Consider the following 23,782-nt stretch of genomic DNA (forward strand, 5'->3'; position numbering starts at 1 on the left):
TTACAGATTAATTTTTAACAATTTAATTTCATTTACGATATTCCAATTTATGAATTAAAATTACGTCATTTTTAGAATAATAAAAATATAATATAATAATGAGATTTATTATACAATTAGAGAGTTCATAATAAAAACCTCACTTTAGGCACACTCCGATTTTTAACCGCCGTTAAAGAATGGGTTAGGGTATAGACTTTAACTTATTATTTAAAAAAAAATACATATATTGTTCTGAATATATGGTCCGTCACCGTATCTTTTAGATTTTCCTATCGTTGGTTAAGTTATTTTTTAACGTTTGTGGGATTAATAACCTAAAAGGTAAATAAATAATTGGCAGCTTGGTAAACAAATGTATAGCTTAAATATTTAAATGACACAGTAAATACTTATAAAGAATAACGAACGAAGCAAAAACAATGTAAAACATACTAGTAAAAATGTTTTCAATTCATACTTACTTAACATAAAACAATCACTGTGTATCATAAATAATAAAACAATATCTAGCTAAAAATACATAAAAATGTTCAAACTTCATGTAAATGGTTGTTTGTGACAACATCTTGACGTGATTTAAGAAGTGAAGGCTTAATAACACTGTGTTTTTAAAGTTCATAATTTCGAAGGATGAATATTTTAATTTTAGTTTTTGGACTTTTCCTAAAGTGTTTTGAATAAACTAAATTTCTGGAGATTATTAACCTCTGATTAATTAATATTTACTCTCTTGAAAACGGGAGGAGTGTACTTATCTCCAGAAATGTAGTTTCAAAACATTTAGTGTAGTAAAAATTCATAAACTAAAATTAAACACTTAATAACAATCGATGAATATTACAGAAAAACATATCAAACCTAATGTTATAGTTGTAAGATATTTTATTGCAAAATGTATATTTTAATGAATACATTTAAGCTTTCTGTATATTAAGTAAGTTTAAAGTAGGAGGCTATTATTTTACTCACTTTAAACTGTATAAATACTTAATAAGAAATGTTGTAAATGCTGTTATTCGTTAGTTATGTTTCAATGTTGTCTAAAGCTGTAAGGATATTATTAAATTATTACTTAGTATAATTAGTTGAGGCTGTTTATTCTTAATGTAATGCTTGAGAAAAGGCTAGACAATATCATTTATGTTGATATTCGTTGTTTAGTGCATCGAAGACATGGCATTGTTAAGTACATTGTTAAGTAATGCAATGTACTTCTAAACCTAAATTAAAACCAAGCTTATATTTTCAATGTTCTATGCAACATTTCTAGCGTCTAATAAGGTTTGTTTTCAATTCATCAAATTAAATCAAACGTCAAAATATTAATGAAATTATCCCTGTTCACATTCTTTAAATATTGTCTATTTCAAACCTATTTTCTAATAAAACTCTTTTTCTGAAACACAGCGTTGAATATAAAATATTGGTTAGGTTGAAATATGTTATACCGATTAAAACTACATAGAAAATGATTTATGAAAAACTGAAAATATTGTATTTATAAGCAGTGGATTTTGTTCAAATAGTTGCTTGCTTTAAATTAATTAATGTTCTATAATATTGTGCTTAAAATTGCCTTCAAAAATTAAAAAATTGCTTTGTATTTTCTTATAACCGTCTTCTTGTTTCGCACGTTACGTATACATACATTTTATGTTCGCATAGTACATATTTGTAATAAGTATTTGTATATACGATACGCTGGTATTTTGTGCAATAAATGTAAAGTCATGACCTGCAACGAACGTGGTAAGTATCATATGAAAAATCATTTAATCACTTGTGAAACTAATAAAACCATTTTTAAACATAATACTTTATTCAGTTTTTGTTTCATGGATGTCTTAGATATTTTAAAATAGGTTACGTATATTTTTTTCATAATCGATACAGTACGAATAAATGAATAGTTTGGGAGCATTAATGCTTTATTTTAAAATAAATATCTTTTACCTTTAATCGTTTTTAAACTAGAAGTTTCAGTTCAGTTATTTGAAATGATAAGATTCACTTCAAATCATTGTTTACGTACTTAACAGCATTGTTTTACTTAACAGAACTGGTAACGGACCAATGAGGATCAAGGATTGAGAGAAAAGAAGTAAATTGCAATGTTTTGAACTTCAACTAATCAGCTGTTTAGACCAATTTAATTGTTAATGAGTGTTTAGTACAATGATTCGTTGCATCACTGTCAGTGGCAATGAGAGGTTATAAACGAAAACAACCTCTCTTAGAAGTTATGAGTAGTGATTGTTAGTAATTTAAAAACTGTTTTAAGTAAAGTAGTGTATCCAACCCGCGTAAATAGTCTTTACGCGATCGTTGCGTATACTACTATAAAATCATCAACAAATAAATAATGAAGTACTATAATGTTCTTAAAGTAACTCTCAGTGCATTCGGTTCGGTGCCTGTGATTTTTGCCACCATTTAAAATTCACCATGAAACCATTCTTCTTTGGTGTTGGTGTCCCTTTATTAGTGAGCAAAGTATTTACTCGTTTCTTATGATATGTGTTTTTGACAATTTTGACTATTAGATTCGAAAATAGAGCAATAATTCTCCAAAACAAGTCTTCTAATACATACTGGACTGGAAATATGTGACCCTTATAATATACTGTTGAATATAAATTTATAAATTTTTGTTTACAGTTATTACAATTTTTCAGTCTCCAGGTTTATTATCTGTTAATAACTTTTAATATTGTTTTAATATTGACAGTATATTATCGAATATGATCCTTACCACGTTCGGACGACGCGATCATGGAGTAGGTGTAATGTATTGTTGTATAGCATAGTATTGTATTGTAATGTATTGCATTGTAAAGTGTATTTATTTCTTCTGGTTCTGTTAAGGTTCAGGATATCATTCCTGTGTTGTGGACTGACAATAAACTGTAGTTTAGCTATCTTTGTAGCTTTGTTACCAATAAAGTTCGTTTTTGTATAATATTCTATTTATTGAACCTATATTAGCTCTATCAAGTAACCTCATAACAGCAGCATTCTTATAGATTACAAGTAATTCAAATCAAGAAAAATTTAAACATTCCTTACGGCTTTTGAACATTATATATTTAAATCTTATTCATTTAACTTGAAAATTTAAATTTTAAATTATATTTTTGTATTCGGCATTTTAAACGGAATTCGAGGAAAGAATTTAATATTTTAAGCATTTTTTTCTTTTTTCCACACGTCTTTTTTTCAGTAGTCTTCACTTTTACATTTTTCAGATACAACTTTTAAAAAGTAAAAAAAGTTGTAATACTACTTTTCCAACAAAACAGATGGCCAAGATTGGCTATTTTTCCAATGTTACCGTATTTAATGTAGCTTATATGATTTTATTTCTCTTTGCCTATTTATTGCGGGGAAAGGCTGGTGTTGATTTATTTTGTAAAATTTACTTTTAACTTGATTTCACTTAATTCCGGTATTTACAAGGATTTACTGAACAATTTTTAGCTCTTAGGCTCTTATAATAGATTGGCCTTATTCCCAAGCTTGCATTAACCATCTAGAACCAGAATAGTTATATCTAAGTTCATTCTTTTGTTTACGAATATTTTTTTGCATCTTGACATACTGACATGATGATGATGATGTCTAGACAATTGGTATTAAAAATCGTCAGCTCCTTTGTATTGTTTTAATATGGTTTTGGTGCTTTTGTACCTGGTATGTATATATGGTTTTGACTAATGACTATATGTACATGTAGGTATATATAGTCAATGCTACTACGTACGATTTCATTCGTTTATTGTACTCCCGTTAGTTAAGATTAATTTACAGGTTAAAAGTCTTAATAGACGAATAATATTACTTTTATTTTAACACTATTTCGTTGTTATGTGGCTGTTATGAGGTAAATGTTTGTACGCCTGTTTTATTCTCAATAATAGGTATAGAACTTGTTATTTTGCTTACTAATCTTCATTTATGTTAACTATTTAACATCACAAACTCTTTAGATCTATTCAAATACTTAGATTTTTTTGTGTTTTTTTTTAACCAATCAAAATGGTGGATATGTGGTGGTGTTGATAAAACTTAAACGATAAATAAAAATAAACAAAGCCTGGACTTAGGACTATATAGTATTTAAAATAAAACAGACTTGCTACAAGCATTTTACCTTATGACGAAGGAAAAATCAAACTTACACTGTAACGGATATACCTTTGAAGTTAGAACGTGTCTTCCCAACAAACAGATTTTTTTCAAATAAAATCAGAGATCAATCTGCATTACATTGTTGAAATCACGGAAGTGTTTAACTACAAAAGATCCACCAATACGATTTTAATACTATTTAAAGGTTCTTCCAAAGGAAGAGATACCTGATAGCATACAACAACGATGACAACAACTCCGATGACGTACAGTATGGGAAATAATGATCAACCATATTTGGTAATTAACGCAATTAATATCACTATCGTTTTTACACTTATTAACCTTTAAACGATGCTCAAAATATGTATAATTTCTCTCAATTTATCGCAGTAGATGAATTAGCGTAAGCCTTGAAAGTAACGGTCGATTTCGACGGGTTTCAACTAGTTAATAATTTTTAAATAAATTAGTAAAGATTAGTACAAAATAACAAGGTCTAAACCTAGTTTTGAGGATAAAATGTAACGCGCTTTACCTCAAAACAGTCGCATAACAACAAAATGGTGTTCAACTAAACTTATTTGCTCAAACCAAAATTCTCAAACTCTAATTTCTAGCAAAGCTATGGACAGATAACTTTTTATGTAACGTTACATTTACGTCAAAGTCAACTGTTACAGTTGTGAGATGAGTTTATTAGCCACTTCTCGAACCCAAGTAAGGGAAGCGAGTTGCAGCTGTCAAAAAATGACTTATTAATAGGTCATTGGATTGATAGACTCTGCCATTGGAGGAGGCCAGTAGGGTATTTGTGGGTTAGCTACCTCCTTCTCAGTGCGAGTGTCAACTGACACATTGGCTTTTTACTCGACTAACATGACTTTAAATCGAAAAGCGTACATGATTTTAAATAAACTGACTGTTTTTCTATTGGTTAAGTTAGTCTGTTTTTAATTAAACATTCTAAATTATTTATTAATTAAATCAAACATAGTGGTTTGAGAAGTTAACAAGAGAGAGACACCTAGCGGTGAAGAGGCGAACTGTTTGAAGCCTCGAGAGCTGCAGCATAGCGGTTGTATGTAGCTTCTAGCAGTGTTAAACCGACCGTCTGCAGGTTTGCTGTGATGGGTGTTTTTAATAGTTAAACGTGCATTACTTATCAAGATTTTGTTAACAAATTGTAGTTTATTTGATTGTTAGGGAATTTTGATCACCTTTGTTGCATCTATGATAAAATGTAATCTAGATTACGAACCATTTAATTGCGCCGGTAACAAGCGCGGGACCGACCCAATTTGTCATAAACTTTTGAAACTTTGACCTTTGATTTAATGTTAACTTACTATAAGAGTACTTACTGCAATCATTGGCTATATAGAATCAAATCCAACATTAAAACACGCTCATGTACTTGAAGGATATTTAATAATATCATTTATTTAATTACTTCCCTATAGGGAAATTTGCAAAAGAAATGGTTTATCGTGGTTGTTGTTTTAAGAGAACAATTACTTTTAAATCATCATCCATGCGAGTTTATTTTAAGATGTTTATTCATTTTACGTATTATTGAGCTAAGCTTAAGAGCTATACACTTCTGCTTTCGTTTTACAAATACTCCTCCTGAACGGCTGAAGCGATCTGCACCAAATTCTGCAAAATTATAGTAACCAACCATGGAAAGGTATGAATCTGAAATGGTACAAATCGGACCACAGGGGTTTTCTCTACCTGAATTTAAACTTTTGGAAATTTAACCTGGGCCTTATGGGTTATGGTTGCCAAGACATTATTTGCAAGATAACAATAAAATAATAAACAAGAGACGCAACATATGTTAGCGAATCATAACTCAATAACTCGTTTATTGTACAAACGGTAACAAATACAAATTTGCATTAGTCATGTCAAACAAAATATATCTTTACGTCTAAAATTAAAATAAAACAATTGTGCTTTAATCAACTAGATTTACGAGTGACAATCTTCTTCAAACTTAATTAATCATCTAAATACTGTAGCACAATACACATACCGTACAGAGAAAATGGGAAGAAAAATCTAAATTAATATAATTCAGCATAATTTACTACAAAATGAATAACCAATAATTATGGTCACCGGAATAAGGCTGATGCAAAATTTACTTTAATTAATCCAAATAGCCATTCCATTTATGTGAACCAAATATAGGCCTACAATTGAGTTTGGATACTGCAAGTAGACTTTGCATCGACATATAAGCTGTACCATTGACTTTGGATACTGCAAATAGGCACTCCATTATGTGAATCAAATGAACCATTGCTTTGGATCCTGCAAGCAGTAGACTATTCCATAATTTTTGTGAACCAAATGTACCATTGAGTTTGGATACTGCAAGTAAACAATTCGTTTATGTAAACCCGACGTATCATTGACTTTTAATACTGGAAATACACATTCCATTTATTTAAGTGAACCAGAAGAAACCCTACCATTGATTTAGGATACTAAAAAGTAGACAATTCATTTACGTGGAGCAGACCTATAATTGACTTTGAATACTGCAAATAGACATTATAAATGTAATGTGACGTTACATTTATGTGAACCAAATATACCATTGATATTGGATACTAAGAGTATTTAATCTCATTTAAGAGGAATAGAATGAAGCATTGATTTTAGGAAAGTATTGGATTAATACGGTAGCTCCAGCGGACAACTGCATTGTACACCTAGTGTAATTACCTATGACATACTCTAAACGTTGCCAAGATTAATGCTTTGTTTTGGGGAAATGTAGTTAGGGGAAATAGGTAACTTTAGGGGCAAGGAGGGAATTTCTAATTTGGAATAGAAAATTATACGAATAAATCTGAATACAGTGCTGATCCGGAGTACACTTTTTGCTCGAAAATTTTATGTTCATTAACTAAACATAATGCAATGTTGATTGTAAAATTAATAAATAGGCCACTCAAATAACTTAAAGTTTATAGCAACAATCTTGTACGATTAGGATTTAACTAATTAAGTTTTAAGGATTTAAGGATTTAATTAAGTTTTTTTTTTAAATGGTTATCAATGTTTAACCATTTCAACATACCATGATGTGCTTCAAACAGATCATGAATCGTCGAAAGAAAGAAACAAACAAACCTATAAAGAATTTGTGGTGTTAAATAGTTAACATAAATGAAGATTAGTAAAAAATAACAATTTCTATTCCTAGTATTAAGCATATAACAGGCGTACATGCATTTACCTCAAAACAGTCACATTTACATAACAAAGAAATAGCGTTAAAATAAAAGTGATAATAATCGTCCATTAAGACTTCCAACCTGTAAATTAATCTAAAATAACGGGATCATTTGAACACAAGTAACGAATGTCAATGTAATACCGTAGTTGAGGGATTAGGTGACGGACGAATTTACGAGAATGATGTAATTAATTAGGTATATTGAGGATTAATAAGTTTACTGGCCACTCCTCGACCCCTGGGGCGAGTAACAGCCTTCACAAACCTTAGCCCAATAGAGCGCGGTGCTTTAGACTGGGCTGAACTGAGTCAAATCCAAGTTTGAATGACTGTGGCGACTCGCATCAAGCACCTAGCGACTAGCGCTTAGCACCACTTCTCTCGAAGTTCCTGCTCACTGGGAGCACATACTTCTCGGCTATGCTGAGTGATACTGTTGCAGGACAGTTAGAGCTTATGTGTGTTAGAAACTCCATTTTCACTGCGGGAACCAAAAGACACAAAGACGTTTTAGTCGACTAACGCGACTTTAAATCGAAATGCGTACATGATGTTGAATAAACAGCTTGTTATTGAATTAGTTAACCGCTCCTGTTTGCATTTAACTATTAAAATGATTATTTAAATAAATAAAACATAACACTTCAGTCACGTTCAGTGGGTTGAGATGTAGTTAGAGCTATCTAGCGGCGAAGAGGCGAACTGTTAGAGACGCACGACAGTGGCTACATCTAGCGGTGATTAGGTGAACTGTTGCGGACCTCCACAGCTAGTTCGCCTATTCACCGTTAGATAGCTCCAACTACTCAATAATCTCTAAAAAAACTTTATGGTTTTAACTAAACATAATGCAATGTTGATGGGAAAATTAATAAATAGGTCCCTCAAATAACTTCGAGTTCATAACAACAATCTTGTAGGATATAGATTCTAAATTTTATTTTGAAATGTGAATAATATTTAACCATATCAACATTATTGTGATGTGCTTCAAACAGATCATGAATCGTTGAAAAAACCTAGGTATTTTATTAGATCTAAAGAATTTGTGGTGTTAAATAGTTAACATAAATGAAGATTTAATATTAGTTAAAAAATAACAAGTCCTATACCTAATTTTGAGAACAAAGTGGGTGTACAAGCATTTACCTCATAACAGTCACATAAAAACGAAATAGTGTTAAAATAAAAGTGTTAATATCAGTCCATTAAGACTCTTCAAATAGTCTTAAATTACGGGATCACTAAAGCACAACTAACGAATGAAATCGTAATAATTGCCACCCTTCCACTTATATACAGTAGACTTACTTGCTCAAATTAAAATTAATATGACATAACAAAAGGGACAGACTCTTTGACGGTGGTTAAATCTAAATCAGCTGATTGATGAACGATGCCAAATGGCAAATCGAAAAGCGACGCGACGATTAGCAAACGAGAAGGATAGGCGATGTTTTTAAAACATCATTGACTGATGTGTTTATTGGCCATTCCTAGACCTCAAGTTAGGGGTACGATTCACAGCATTCAATTATAAAATTAATGGAGACGCTCTTTCTCTTTCCTCCTTACTGGATCAAGTAGGCCTAGTAAGGTGCGAATAAAAAAATAGTGGAGAAAGTGGGAATAATATAAATATCGTGATATTTAGTCCAGGAAGTCGAAACTCCCCGGACAGGGCTGCTATTGGATTCATTAAACAATTTAAATTATGCATTAAACAAATAAAACACAGTGGATTGAAAAGTGAAGTAGTTAGAGCACCTAGTGGTGAAGAGGCGAACTAGCTGTAGAGGTCCGCTACAGTTCACACTCGACGTTCTGTACCCACGAGCACCTCAGCTTCCACATGCACAGGATAACAGCTATTTGTGTAATAGCTTCACTGTATATCTTTAATTGGACCTGTTTAGATAGTTGTTTCGTTTCAACAGTTGCAGTTTGCAGTTGCGAACTGTGCATTGTGAGTTAAGGTGTTTATTCTTTACTGTTTGTTTATTTTGACTTGAGCTGCTTGAAAAGGTGTTTTATGATTATGAAAATTAAAGTGTTGTGAGTGAGCTGAAGCTGATTATTTGTTATCAGGTATTAACAATTAAATATTTTGCGTGCATGAATTATTTATGAACATTTAAATGTTCACTTAACCTATCTTTTTCGGATTCCTCAAGAAAGAGTGATTGTTAATGTTAGGTTGAGTTGCGTTTGTGTGTGAATTTGTTAGATTGGAGTTTTGGTAGTGGTAGGTCTAGGTTTATTTTGATTAAGTTAGTCGGACCTTTCAGTGGAGTTTAGGTCTAAGTTATTGCCTTTGAAAAAGTTAAATTAATAACTTATCTATTAATAAGAGTATGCCTAAGTTAAGTTTCCCTTAGAGGTTAACTTAGACCTACCACAACCAAAACTGCAATCTAACAAATTCACACACAAACAAACACCTAACCTAACCTAACAATCACTCTCTCTTGAGGAATCCGAAAAATATAGGTTAAGTAAACATTTAAATCTTCATAATTAATTCATGCACGCAAAACATTTAGGCTAATTGTCAATACCTAATAACAAATCAGCTTCAGCACACTCACAAAACGTTAATTTTCATAATCATGAAACACCTTTTCAAGCAGCTCAAGTCAAAAGTAAACAAACAATAAAGATTAAAGAATACACACCTTTTCAAAATCACAATGCACAGTTCGCAACTGTAACTGTTGAAAAAAACAACTATCTAAACAGAAACAGGTCCAATAAAGATATTACACAAATACCTGTTATCCCAGGAACTGTTCGAAGGCCTTCTGTGCTTGTGGAAGCTGAGGTGCTCGTGGGTACAGAACGTCGAGTTACAGTTTACCTAATCACCGCTAGATGTAGCTGTCGTGCTCTCGTAACAGTTCGCCTCTTTGCCGCTAGATAGCTCCAGCTACATCTCAACCCACTATGTTATGTTTTATTTATTTAATCAATCATTTCAATCATCAATCGTGGATAAATGCAAAACAGTAGAGGTTAAATAATTAAAGAATAAGCTGTTTATTCAACATCATGTAGGATTTTCGATTTAAAGTAGTCTTATTCTACAAAGAAGCCAGTGTGTCCGTTGACTCTCACACTGAAGACTGGTAGCTAGTCCACATATAGTCCAACAGAAGCATTCACCTATACTGACTCACATTGTTTGTATCGTCTTAAGAATATTCTTTAAAGGCTGCTAATCGTGCCCCTTACCTGGGGCCGAGGTGTGGCCAATAAGCCTATACCATTGACATGATATCTACAGTGTAGATATCACACTGTAAAACGTGTGTAGATTCTACACAGGTAATACGGCCATCGTAAAGTCACCATTAAAAAATCATATGCTATGTTACAAATCCCTTTACTATTCTAATCATAATATACTTTTTATACTATCTATGCCTTTAATAAAATTAGAATTCAATCTTACGATATCTGTTTAAAATGTACGTTATTTTATATGTATGAACTTAATTACGTAATACAACCAATTGCAATCAAGATTATTTAATATTAAGTGATATCATAGGAATGTTGTCAGGTTAAATAGATGACTTCTCCGAGTATAATCCTGTTAAACCAACGTCCGGATAACTGTAGACGGGAATGTTTCTTGCAATTAGAATATAAATGACAATATTGACTGCTTCATTACGAAATACATGAATTAATTCATTTTGCAATGTGATATAAATAACTTCTTGATCAGCATTGAACGTGTTATTAAATTTACGGAAAGTAAATAAAAGAAACGTCTTATAACACTTAAAACATATATTCACGCTTATACTGTTACTCACAAGACGGTAAATATACAATAAAATGGCAATTGGTCCACTTACCATATTTTTTGCATATTTACCATCTTGTGAGTAACAGTATAAGCGTAAATATATGTTTTAAGTGTTATAAGACGTTTATTTTATTTGCTTTCCGTATGTGACATAGCTAAGAGCGTGTTTAACGGTAATGTAATAAATAGATTTAAAAAATAAGGCATTTGAATTTCATAATAAAATAATATTGAGTAATTAGAGATAAACGAGTGTTAATGTAACAAAATGTATAAATATGAAAAGTTAAAAAAATATCTACATTCAATAAAATAATCGCTTAAAAGCAATATACTTCACATATGAATTAATTGTGGAAGTAATACCATTAGTTCATATGTACAAGTGTCAATTTAATAATATATATAATTTAAAGGAAACTAAAAACAAGAACCAAATTGGTGTAGGAAATTAAACAAGTATTTATGAGAGAGAACCAATATGACTAGTTACAGTTTAAACCACATAAACGTTATTTGGTTTTAAGGCCATATTTAATTTTTTCTTTTGAAAAGTGTACTAAACGCATGAAAGCCATTTGATTAGACGATGACGAGATGCCTGTAATTAGGTACTCATGGCATTTACTGTAGGCCATATGAAACTTATTTGAAAGTATAACCATATAAGTGTTATATTACGGTAAAGCCATATAATGGCGTTGAAGCCTTCAGAGGCACAATCAAAAACAAGCTGTAACGTTGCTAGTAATGTTTGAAACAAGGGGAAATCGGACTGATCACCCGATAGGAATTATTGCTGTTTGGAGGGACGCCTTCAACTGCCCCAATACACAATATTGCTAGTAGGTCTTGCAATTGCCGCCTCCCCACTGAAGGAGCAAGATAAATTCAATCTGTATCCAAGGGAGCTACACGTGCCGACCATCAGTAGCCCTCAGGTTTGTGCATGAGTACTGATAAGCCCAGCTCCAGCTGATGGATAAGGAAAAACTGTGCATTTATGGTGTGGATGCCGACCTGACTGATTGTGGATATCCAGGACAACACGCTCTTCTCTTCAGGAATATTTTATCGAGGATATTATTTAAAGAGGGTTTTTTGGCTACTGCTGCTGGGATTTGATCTAAGAGCCTGGACACTCTGGTCACTGATTTGCACTCTACCGCACTTGGTCTACCCACTGCTATGTTTCTGGACATTTGGACCTGGACTGCCTGACTGGTCAATCACCATTGATGCTGTGGGCCTACCTACTTCAGACTGAGCCCGAGATCATCTGTCTTCAACCGATAAGTCAGACATCTTATTCTTTAGTCCAAAATATCTTACCATCTGATCTCACAGCTTATCCCGGATTAAACAAATAAACCTTTGGCTAGCCAGACATTGTGGACACTTGGTGCTTGAGTGCCCCTACCTCTAGGTGTGTGTGAAACTATTAAGTGCCACAGGAGTATTTGAGTGCCTGGATGTCGACGCGCCTCATCGGAGAATATTTATTATAAATTATTTAGCCTTGTTAGATTTAAGTATTGTGCCTGTTCTTGTTGGATGATAGGTTTATGGTTATGTGTATGTATTTATGAATTTATATGTATTTAAAATGTCTTTTCAGCACGGTGGCCACCTGCAGTTGCACTCAATTGAGTAATTAATTGAGTGCTGTAGGCTAGTATTATTTGCTGAATATATTGCTTTTGGTGAAACATATAGGTACTAAAGTTTATCTTGAGCAGACATTACTGATTTATTTATTTAAATTGTTGAAATACTTTATTATTGCATATATTGTGTCTTGTGTGACATTGAGGGTTGAATATACAAATTGGAGCCGCATTGAGATTATGTATTTTGCATGTAATGATCTGACAGCTGAATAAATATTGTGTCAGCTAACTGGTTATCATCTATTTGCCTGTCTAGACACAAATAATTTAGTGTGAATATACAAAACAATTTGAAATCAAGTCTTTTGAATTTTAATCAGTTATTTTGGTATATTTTGAGTGTACATAATTTATTCACTGTTTAGTTATAAGATTGCATGAACAGTCAAACTTTCTTAATCTTTAAAGTAATTATCTGCATTATTATCTTGTTATCTGATGAACTTACCCAACTGGATGGATTCCCCATTGCCATCATATGAACTCAAGGGTATGATAAATGGGGTGGCGCCCTTTTAAAACCATCTTAATAGATAAGGATAGAATTTTGGGTAGCTTTAATATTCTTCAAGGCAAACTTTGGCGAATTAAGATTTAGACCCCGCCCTACTCCACTGACTTGGCCGGAGCACATGGCAACATCACTGCACATATGGCACTGAAAGTGTTGGCCCTTTAGAGGCACCACCAAAAAGCACATTGACTAAAGCTGGATCTGGTCAGCAGCCCACGTAAACATTAATCTCCTAAAGAACATTGAAAGGAACATTGAAACTTGGTTCGAGGTTGTAGAGAGGTACCACTCCATCAGGCTGTGCATAGTCAGTCTGTTGGGTGGATGTGATCTTGGTGAAAACTTTAACATTGTCAGCAAAAAGGAGAAACTTGCATGCAAGAGGCTTCGCAATATCATTAATAAATATAAAGAACAAGAATGGTCCTAACAAGGAACACTGAGGCACACCCGATGTCACTTGTATCGTAGACCTTGAGCAACAGGAAGCAAATTTCATGTGTAAGGTTCTTATAATAAATAAATAAATAAAAATGCCTTTATTTATTAAGCGTTTCTCAGTACAAATACTGCTTCTCAGAACAACTTTCGTCAAAAACAATATAAAACTAACAACAAATAAATAGAACAATAACAAAACAGAAACAAGACAATATGAGTAACAATAATTAACCATCAGTGCACAATTCTTTGATCTTAACTCTAAATGATGATAAAGAATACTTTTTGAGGCCAGAGGGGAGGTCGTTGTACAGTTTTGGACCGAAGTACGAGAAGCTTCGTCTCCCAAACTCAAGCCTCACTCTTGGAAAGTGAAGCTGGAGACCACCATGGCGGGTACTGCGCTGAGAGACCTCCTCCCGGAAAGAGAGCCTCTCAAGAAGGTACTGTGGCTCCTGTAAGACAAGAGCCTTGTGCACCATGCAGCACGTCATGATCCTGCAAACAGTGTCTACTGTTGTCATCCCCGCTACAGCTCTATAGGGAGAGACATGTTCAAATTTTTTGAGGCAAAATATGAAGCGAATAGCTGAATTTTGCAGTTTCTGCATTCGGGTCATGTCTACTCCAGAGATGCTGTTTCCATAAGCAGGGAGACAATATGTAAACACCGACAGGACTAGTGACTGCATGAGGCGCAGCTTCGCAGATTCTGGCAGCAGACTTCTAAACCTGTACAGCCCTCTCAGCCTTCCTAACGCGCGCTGCGAAGCATGTGTGACATGGTCAGAGAAGGTGAGGCTGCTATCAAGCACAACGCCAAGAGTCTTTGACTTGTCACACAAAGTCAAAGATTCCCCGTTGAGCACAACACTCACTCCTCTCTCGCTGAGGGACTGCACCAAGTCTTGTGGCGCCGTATGCATCACAGTACACTTGCCAGTATTGAGTTTCAACCCATTTGCTTCTGACCACAAAAGGATTTTTCTCAGATCAGAGTTAATGAGATCGAGTGAAGCTCTAATCTGGGATGGCTCATAAGACAAGTGCAGCTGTGAGTCATCGGCATACAAATGAACTGTACAATGTTGCACACAGCTAGGAAGGTCTGCCGTGTACAAATTGAACAGAACAGGCCCAAGACAGCTGCCTTGGGGAATTCCTTGGGTTTTGACAAGCGGGGTTGATGTTTCACTCTCTAACTGCGTCACTTGCAGCCTGGAGTCTAAGTATGACCTTATCCATTTCAAAATATTTTCGTCAAAGCCATAATATTTCATTTTGGCCAATAGCATCTCATGGTTCTTCTCGTAAGGTAGCTTCGAATCCAAGTAAAAAGAGGGCCAGTGATTCGGAGAGCCTCGAGCTTAACAATGAGGTGAGGATGGCTAACTCGATCAAATGCCTTAGCATATTCCAGGTAAAGACAATCGACCTGCTGATGTCGACGTGTGAAGGCTGATGTCACAAAGTTCGAGAAGATACACAGGTTTGTGACTGTAGACCTTCCAGGACGAAACCCGTGTTGCTCAGATATGAAGTAACTCTTGAAAGTGAATGAGAGTACATCAAGGACCAGACTTTCAAATATTTTAGCCAACACAGACTGGATCACAATATTGGTCCGTAATCCTTTACATCCGATGTCAAGGCAGATTTGAAAACGGGAACAAGAAAATTAGACTTTAATGAATCGGGAAAGATGCCAGCTCTCAGAAGTTGGTTAAAATAAATAGATAGGTGGTGAGCAAGTGCTGATCCGCAGAACCGTAGAACCGCCGGGGGGATGTTGTCAGGACCAGGTCCCTTCGAAGTGTTCAGCTTCAGTAATTTTTCCTCAACATGGACAGCAGATATATGCCACAAAGGAACATTGAAACTTGGTTCGAGGTTGTAGAGAGGTGCCACTCCATCAGGCTGTGCATAGACAGATGAAAAGTAAGAAGCAAACACGTCACACATAGCCTGAGGAGGCTCCCCAGCAGATTCCTGCTCAAACTGCAGTTTACATGGTAAGGACTGTTCTTGGACAGCGACTTAATATACCTAGCCAAAAGGATTTGGGATCTGACTTTAGGCAAGTGTCAATCTTCCTTAGGTAGCTTTCATATGACAGGCTCTTGGCAAGAATTCGCATTGACGCCTGACTTCCTTGAAATCATTGTAGTGGGTGTTAATAAGGGAGTTTATTTTAAGTTTCATGCGGCTCTTTCTTTCTAGCAATTATGAGTCTCAACTCATGGCTGAACCAATGAGGGAAATTCTACTTGGTAGATATCCTTAGTGGCAGAGGCGGCGTTTAGGGGGGGCCAGGGGGGGCAGTTGCCCCCCCACTTTCACAAGGAATATTTATCAAAATTATAAAATAGAATTATGTCAACAATAAATCTAGATTTCGCCCCCCCCCCCACCTCTCAAGCCCAATCGCCGCCACTGCTTAGTGGAGATTAAAAGCGTATGCAATTTCCAAGCTCACTGCAGGAGGAAGAGAATAAAGACTCGACACTCAGTATGGGCAACTCGGGTTCCGGATAATTCAAGAATTCGACCCAGGTAGTAAAAATTTGTTGTTATTATTTGATACTGGTACAGGTTTCAAATTTGTACGTTTTTATTTTGGAAAGTTGTACAAATATTGTAGAGGAATATGATTATTTTTTAAACGGTTTGTTTAAATAGCATTTATGGTCTCTAGAATGTCTCAAACATGTTCTAAAGGACCTCCCTTTTGTTACTTCTATAGGTCTGCCATAATAAACACCTACAAAATATGCCATTTTCCCCTTCTCCTCACCTAAAATTCTTTACCCCAACTGCAGGTGGCCATGCTCAATGACAAGTACTGTACTTTGATAACTTCCGACGCTGAAAAGTGCTTACAATGAACGATAATTGGTTCTTGATTGGAATCGTGGAATCAGGGCCGATTTACCGAATAGGCACGGTAGGCACGTGCCTAGGGCGCGAGGCAATTGGTTTTTTTGGGGGGCGCCAAAAATTTGGAAAATGAAAAAAATTAGGTTATATTTGCATGCGATCGCGGTAAACTTCCGATAACATCTCGCGGCAGTGTAGACATCGTAATCGTCTCCCGCGTTTGTGGCAAGATTCTTACTATTTTCCGCGGTTGGGTCGTTTAGACATAATTATCGTCTTCCACGATCGAGACCATAATATATGAACATATCCCGCGGTCGTGAGGAGATTAACATCCTCTACCGCGAATGAGGCAAAAATCTACTTTTCCCGCGATCGTGTGGCCATTATGATCGTCTTGCGCTATTGTGATAATCACCCCTCGCAGCCGTGAATACATAATTATATCCCCCGCTGTCGTTTGGGCATAGTAATCGCCTACCGCAATGGCGGCAAAATGGTAATCATCTCCCGCGGACATATGGAGTTAATCGTCTTCCGCGAATCAGACAAAATTCTGATCTTTTCCCGCGGTCATGTGGACATTACCATCTATGAGCGATCGCGGCATAATTGTGATCATCCCTTGCGGTCGTGTAGAAATCATTATTGTATCTCCCGCGGTCCTATGTAGACATCACAATCGTGTCCCGCGGTCATGAATACATGGTAATCGACTCCCGCGTTTGCTCCAAAATGTTGATCATGTCCCGCAGTAGCGTAGAGATCGTCTTCGTCTTCCGCAATCGCGGCAAAATTCTTGCTGTTTCCTGCGGTCGTGTGGGCATTATCATTGTATTCCGTAATCGTGGCAATATTCTGATCATCCCTCGCGGCTCCGTAGATATCATCATCGTGTTCTGCGATCGTGAAAAATTCTGATCATCCATTGCGGCCGTGTGTAGACATATTATCGTCTACCGCGGTCACGTAAACGTCACTGTTGTCAATGTCATGCGCGATCACGGTAAATTGAAAACTCTACTTAGAAATACAAAATTCACACATAATTCCCGGTTCAAAAACTCCCGCATGATTCCCGAATTTCTCGGTCGGTGGACACCCTGTTATATAAATTGAAAGGGGCGCTACTATTAGTTGTGCCTAGGGCGCTGACAAGGTCAAAAACGGGCCTGCGTGGAATACATCATCAACTGAACTTTGTGGTGCGTACCACTTGCCATCTTGGAAATTAGTTAAAAGTTTATAGTATGCTTATCAGTATATAATAACGCGAATTAAGATACACCAAATAAGGAACTTAAACCTAGAAATGGTAAAACAACCAAACAATAAAGGATGAATATTGTAAAATCTGCCTAAAATAAATTAGTAATATTATTTAGTCTAAATAAGCATCCTTTAAAATGTTACCACACGCATCAAAACAGGCTTCAAATTTTAGAATAGGATGAGAAGTCTACCTGCTTAATTGATATTTGATGATTATGATTATACATAAAATACTAATGACTTATCTTCGTAAAATTTAAAAGAATGCTCATAAATACTCACAATGGACAACAACATTTTTAATATTCAAATGTTAGGGTTTAATTCTGTAAAAAAGTATTAATTTCAAGTAAATATCTCCTTTAGGATAATAACCTTGACTATGGTAAGTTAATACCTTAGGTGTATGTTTAATCTATGATAATATTTAAAGGCTCAAATTAAATGTATGTAAGGTTTCATGGTATGAAATTATTACTAGACCATGCATGGCATTTCATGGACGTACAAAAATTCAAAAAAAGTAAACAAAAAGAAAAAGAAGCTCCAAAACAAAAGTCAAAACCAACCAAAACAAAACGGAGCAAGTTTATGTTTTATATTGATAACAAATATTGCTAAATTAAAGTAATGATTTTATTGAGAAATGTTTCATCAACACGCATAGAAGTATTTTAATTGATTTTAGTCATAAATCAACAATCACTTTCAAGCATAAAATTAATTCTAACATTTTGGTTAAATCGTATACTTAGGATTTTCTAGTAGGCCCTACTTTGAGTTGGATTTTAATATCACAAACTCTCTTACAGTTATCTAAATGCCGAAGATTCAAGGAGAAATAATTAAATGATGCGTACTTTACACCTCCTGAATAAAAACTCCAATGTTCTTGGTAAGTAAGTCAGACCATAAAGTTAGAAATCAAGACTAGTGATCAAAATGTTAAATGTTTTTATGTAGGCCTAGGCTAAATTACTTACATTACTAATGCTGCTGCAAATCTTCCTAAATTGAAAACTTAAAGAATTACAATTTAGTGCTCTAAATTATTGAATTCTAGAACAGACCCGTTTCTCATCCGCTCCTAGGTCTCAGACTAGGCATATTCCTACCTTTCAATGGTAGAACAGATTAATTTTATTTGATTGCGTATGAATACTGTACGAAGCTGTGCCTCAGATCTGCTAAAAGCATAAAACAGTCATTAATGGCTCTTCTGTCTCCCACATTATAAGTAGGCCTAATTTGGCTAGCACCCTACATAGGCCTAAATGTTAATACGTTTTCATTAAGTTAACGATCATGATTGTGATCAGGGGGTTAGTTCTCGTATAAGCAATCCATGTTGAAAATGAATTTTCATCCAAATACCCGACATAGTCAACTGGTATTCCCTCCTAAACTAACTATTATAGGGATGGAGTCGTGCTATGGATGGTAAAAACTAGTTGTGGATATGCTTGACAGAAGGTTTAAGATTAGGCCTAGTTTAAGTATTCAAATTTATGACTAGGCCTACTGTATTTCTTACCACAACCGTGTTGAGCAGACAAGCCAACGTTCGGGAGAGCTATAAGTTAGCAATCATCGACTTGGGGCTCCATAGGTTGAGACTGCTCAACTATAATGCTGCCTCATTTACTTGCTTCTCCAGTGTGTGGGAGGTTCAAGCATGATTCAGCATTTGGTTTCAAGTAAAATTAAGAAAAATAAATATTATGTTTACTGGTCCTATACTACATTATTGTTTTAACATAAATATGACGAGGAAGTCAACAGCTATTGCTGTATGTCAGTTTTTGTAAAATGCTGGACTAAATAGAAAGACAACATTGGGTTCACCCAATCAATCTGTTGATAGACAGTAAGGCTTTCCTGTCAGAAATTAAATCAGATCTAGGGAAATTTTACAATTATTGTCAAATAATTGCTATACCATTTTATAGGAAGGGTTTTAAATACCGTAAGAAATTATTATTAGATAATGTCAAGATGGTTATACAGGGTGTCCCGTAACTCTCTGGACATATGTATATAGTGTTATTCCTTAGGTCAAGACAAACACATTTCACCATAGGAACATGGGTCTGTGGTGTCTAGTTTACCGACTGTCGGCATTTATGTGTTTTTTTACAAAAACATTAATAACTCCTAAACGGTTTGAGATACAGCTTTGATATTTTGCAAACATGTTTATCTTATTAAGACCTTTTATCGTTAGAAATTATACTAAAAAATCATTAACCGTTTCAAAATGGCGGCCATTAAAAATATTTGATGCCGAATTTCACAAAAACCGTTAACTTTACAAAAAAATTGCAAGAGACAAAAAAGTTTGTAAATTTTATGTAGTTTTCAATAATACCTTATTTTTTAAGATTGGATACATAATAACAGAGAAACTAGTTGTTTTCGTAATGTATGACCACTTTTCTCCATTTAAACAATGCTAATACTCCTTTTACGTTGTTTAGCATTGTTTAAATGGAAAAAGGTGGTCATACATTACGAAAACAACTAGTTTCTCTGTTATTATTTATTCAATCTTAACAAATAAGGTATCATTGAAAACTACATAAAATTTACAAACTTTTTTGTCTCTTGCAATTTTTTTGTAAAGTTAACGGTTTTCGTGAAATTTGGCATCAAATATTTTTAATGGCCGCCATTTTGAAACGGTTAATGATTTTTTAGTATAATTTCTAACGATAAAAGGTCTTAATAAGATAAACATTTTTGCAAAATATCAAAGCTGTATCTCAAACCGTTTAGGAGTTATTAATGTTTTTGTAAAAAACACATAAATGCCGACAGTCGGTAAACTAGACACCACAGACCCATGTTCCTATGGTGAAATGTGTTTGTCTTGACCTAAGGAATAACGCTATATACATATGTCCAGAGAGTTACGGGACACCCTGTATAAATAATGATTAATGAACTGAGTAACCTTTAGTGCTAATTTCTTAATTATTGTACTACTGCATTGGCTGTAGGCCTATACCAAAGTGGTAGCAAGAAAATTAAACAAAAATAGCCTATATTGTTCAATGAAAATTCAAAATATAATTATTAAGTTTTAACGAAACTTCAACATTTATTTTTCAAAGAAGAGTTATTTTTTAACAGCAAACGGTCAATTGAATTTTGAAAGCCACTAAGCTTTACTAGCTAGAAAGGATTTGGCGCATGCGCAGAACGTTTTGCTCCTTGAAACATATTTTATCTGTAAATACATGAACGTTATTTATCTAGGCCTATAGTTTTTCTCATTTGGATGCTGGTACACTGTTCCTCTAGTATCTAGTTGTTTGTGCTGACTATGAGTGCCTTTTGTGTTATTGATAATTGAGTTTAATTTTCAATGCTTGATTTCAGTCAGAATATGCCGTAGACATCTAGCTTCCGCTAAAGCAGGGCCTATACAAGTTAACCATGCCTTGGTATTGTCTAAGTTTACAAGGTATGAGGTAGAGAAGTCGTGTCATCCAGAATTAACAGAGAGTGAGCTGAAGAAATTTCTTAAGTCCAGAGGTTCTAACTACGAATCTTTATTGGATCACCATCAACGTCACAAGGATTATGAGAAATATGTTTTGGACTCGTTCAAGGAAATGGACATCACAACCAAACTACTGACGAGGTTGGTACAGTAATAACATAAGTTACATCCATAACATAGGCAAACCATGGCAAAATTAAAGACCTTCTGACATGAGTATCTATAGTTGATAAACTAAATATTGTGAGAGAGCTGGTTTAGTGGTAGAGCACAGCAATTCTGTCCCTGAAGTCTCAGGCTCAAATCCCATGCATATGCATTTGCTACAGTAGGACCTCCGTCGAAAATAACAAGAGTGCAAGTTCATTTTGGATAGCCCCAATTTTGGTTAAAAACCCTTTTTTCGCATTCCAAATGAAGAAATGGACCTTAATGAAGTTGAACGTTTAGACTGAAAAGTAGCTTAAACCAACCAAAGCATTGTTGACTCTGTTTAGACGATACAAGATATGTTTACTATCCAGTTACATAGGCCTCTTGTGCAATTGAATAAGAGAAACAAAACGTCAACTTGACGTAAGCACAGTTGATGTAATCACACATAACACTGGTTTAGGTGAGGAGGAGGTGTGAGGAGCGAATTTGTAACTTGTGCACAAGGTCAAAGACCTTCCCGCCACCCCTCTCTCTAGTCCGCTCCCACCACGCTAAACGTTCTCTTTGCTTATGTAGGACGCGGCAGCTAAAATCTTTAGCGCCAGCGCTGCATGCCGTAGCTGTAAAATGATTTTTCCGAAAGTTTTGCTTAAAATAAGTTAGCCTAAGTTAATCTCCATTCCGTCCCACTGTATGATAATGCTGCGATCATCTAGGTCTGCCTGAATTAATCTTAACAGTTTCGGGCTAGAGCGTAAAGTCCTGGTATATGATGATAGGATGTAAACAAAATTTAAAAATGAAGTATAACACAAAATGTTTAAAAGTTTATACTGTTCCTAAAATCAGATTTCATGGGTTTTTTAAAGATTGAAAATGGTTTTCCACAGTACGAATTAGTTCAATGCATTGTACATAATAAAATGAAATTAAGCCACTATTTTGTAAAAGAAAATCCAAACATCTTAGTATAAATCATAGATTTATTTTCACTTACTTTTGGAAGATGAATCCCGGGAAGTGAAATGTCCAAAATCTTCTTTAGAACTGTCGTCTACTATTTCCTCTACCAACTCTTATTTCCTCTCACTTGTTTATCAAGACTTTTCAAAGTCAATTAAATTTAAATTGTTACATTTATTTCACAAAGATTTCCTCGGTATTCATTAAATTTCCTGTCAATAACTACTGAACAATTAACTTGGGGTCACTTTAATGCTAATTATTCGAGTTGTTTGTTCATGCTAAACCAACCAAATTCTTACGCAATCGATTCGCTTTTAGTGTTAAGTCGGACTCATAGTGTTAAAATATCAATTGTGTATCTAGAAAGACTTCTAAATCTATGTACCCTAAGTAAATATGATATGTTTATTACCTACTGACTGATTAGGTAAACATTTTTAAGTAATTAAGTAAAAAAGGTAAACATTTCTTAATAAAATAAAATTTTAGGTAGACCTGGATAGATTTATTAGCTACAGTATGTTATCATCCCATCAAACTGATATATAAAATATTAAATCAATTGTAGGCATTAATTAAATAGATATAGACCAACCAGTTATATCTAAAAGAGTTTGTTATTGGTTTGGTTTTTTCCATCCTCATCATAAAAACCAATGGAGCTTGCCTTTATATTTTCACACATGAGATCATGAAGAAACCCATTTTCCCAAAATGAAAAAAAGGTGAGCCTAACTCTGTCATAAATTATCTCCAAGTTTATAGACCAAGAATTAAAACTCACAGTAGGTCAGTATGTATTACGATACATAATATTACAAGTGTGTACTGTTGTATACTGTCTTGATGTATCCAAAAATAAATATACACCTAATTTTGTTTTAATTTAATTCTTGACACTCAAGTTGTTGATTATTATTGACAGAAAGTAATCATGATTTCCGTTATCAACTTATCAAATCCTAGGTGCTCAAAATCATTATTAAACTTGTAGCGAACGTTCACTAGGTTGGATTACACAGATTCTTGGATAGATTGGGCCGATGTGGTGTTCCCTGTGGGAGGTGATGGGACGTTTCTATTGGCTGCCAGTCGTGTGACAGACAATCGCAAACCTGTCGTTGGCTTCAACTCCGATCCTAACCATTCTGAAGGTTTCCTCTGTCTCAACAGAAAATAC

At 34.5% G+C, this 23,782-nt stretch overlaps 1 protein-coding gene across 1 annotated transcript in view; it reads left to right on the forward strand.

Moving 5' to 3' along the window:
• The first annotated feature begins 18,653 nt into the window (after positions 1-18,653).
• LOC128998162 (NAD kinase 2, mitochondrial) overlaps positions 18,654-23,782 on the forward strand; it is an 11,086-nt gene continuing 5,957 nt past the window's right edge. Inside the window, exons 1-3 of the mRNA XM_054424174.1 lie at positions 18,654-18,870; positions 21,357-21,621; positions 23,611-23,778. Of these exons, the coding sequence (XP_054280149.1) occupies positions 18,825-18,870; positions 21,357-21,621; positions 23,611-23,778 (479 nt within the window). The 5' untranslated portion in view covers positions 18,654-18,824. The remainder of the gene's footprint in view (positions 18,871-21,356; positions 21,622-23,610; positions 23,779-23,782) is intronic.

This window comes from Macrosteles quadrilineatus, unplaced genomic scaffold, assembly GCF_028750875.1.
Source record: "Macrosteles quadrilineatus isolate MER2022 unplaced genomic scaffold, UCM_ALF_1.0 Scaffold_7__1_contigs__length_78375512, whole genome shotgun sequence".
In the NCBI taxonomy this organism is placed as follows: Eukaryota; Metazoa; Arthropoda; class Insecta; order Hemiptera; family Cicadellidae; genus Macrosteles; species Macrosteles quadrilineatus.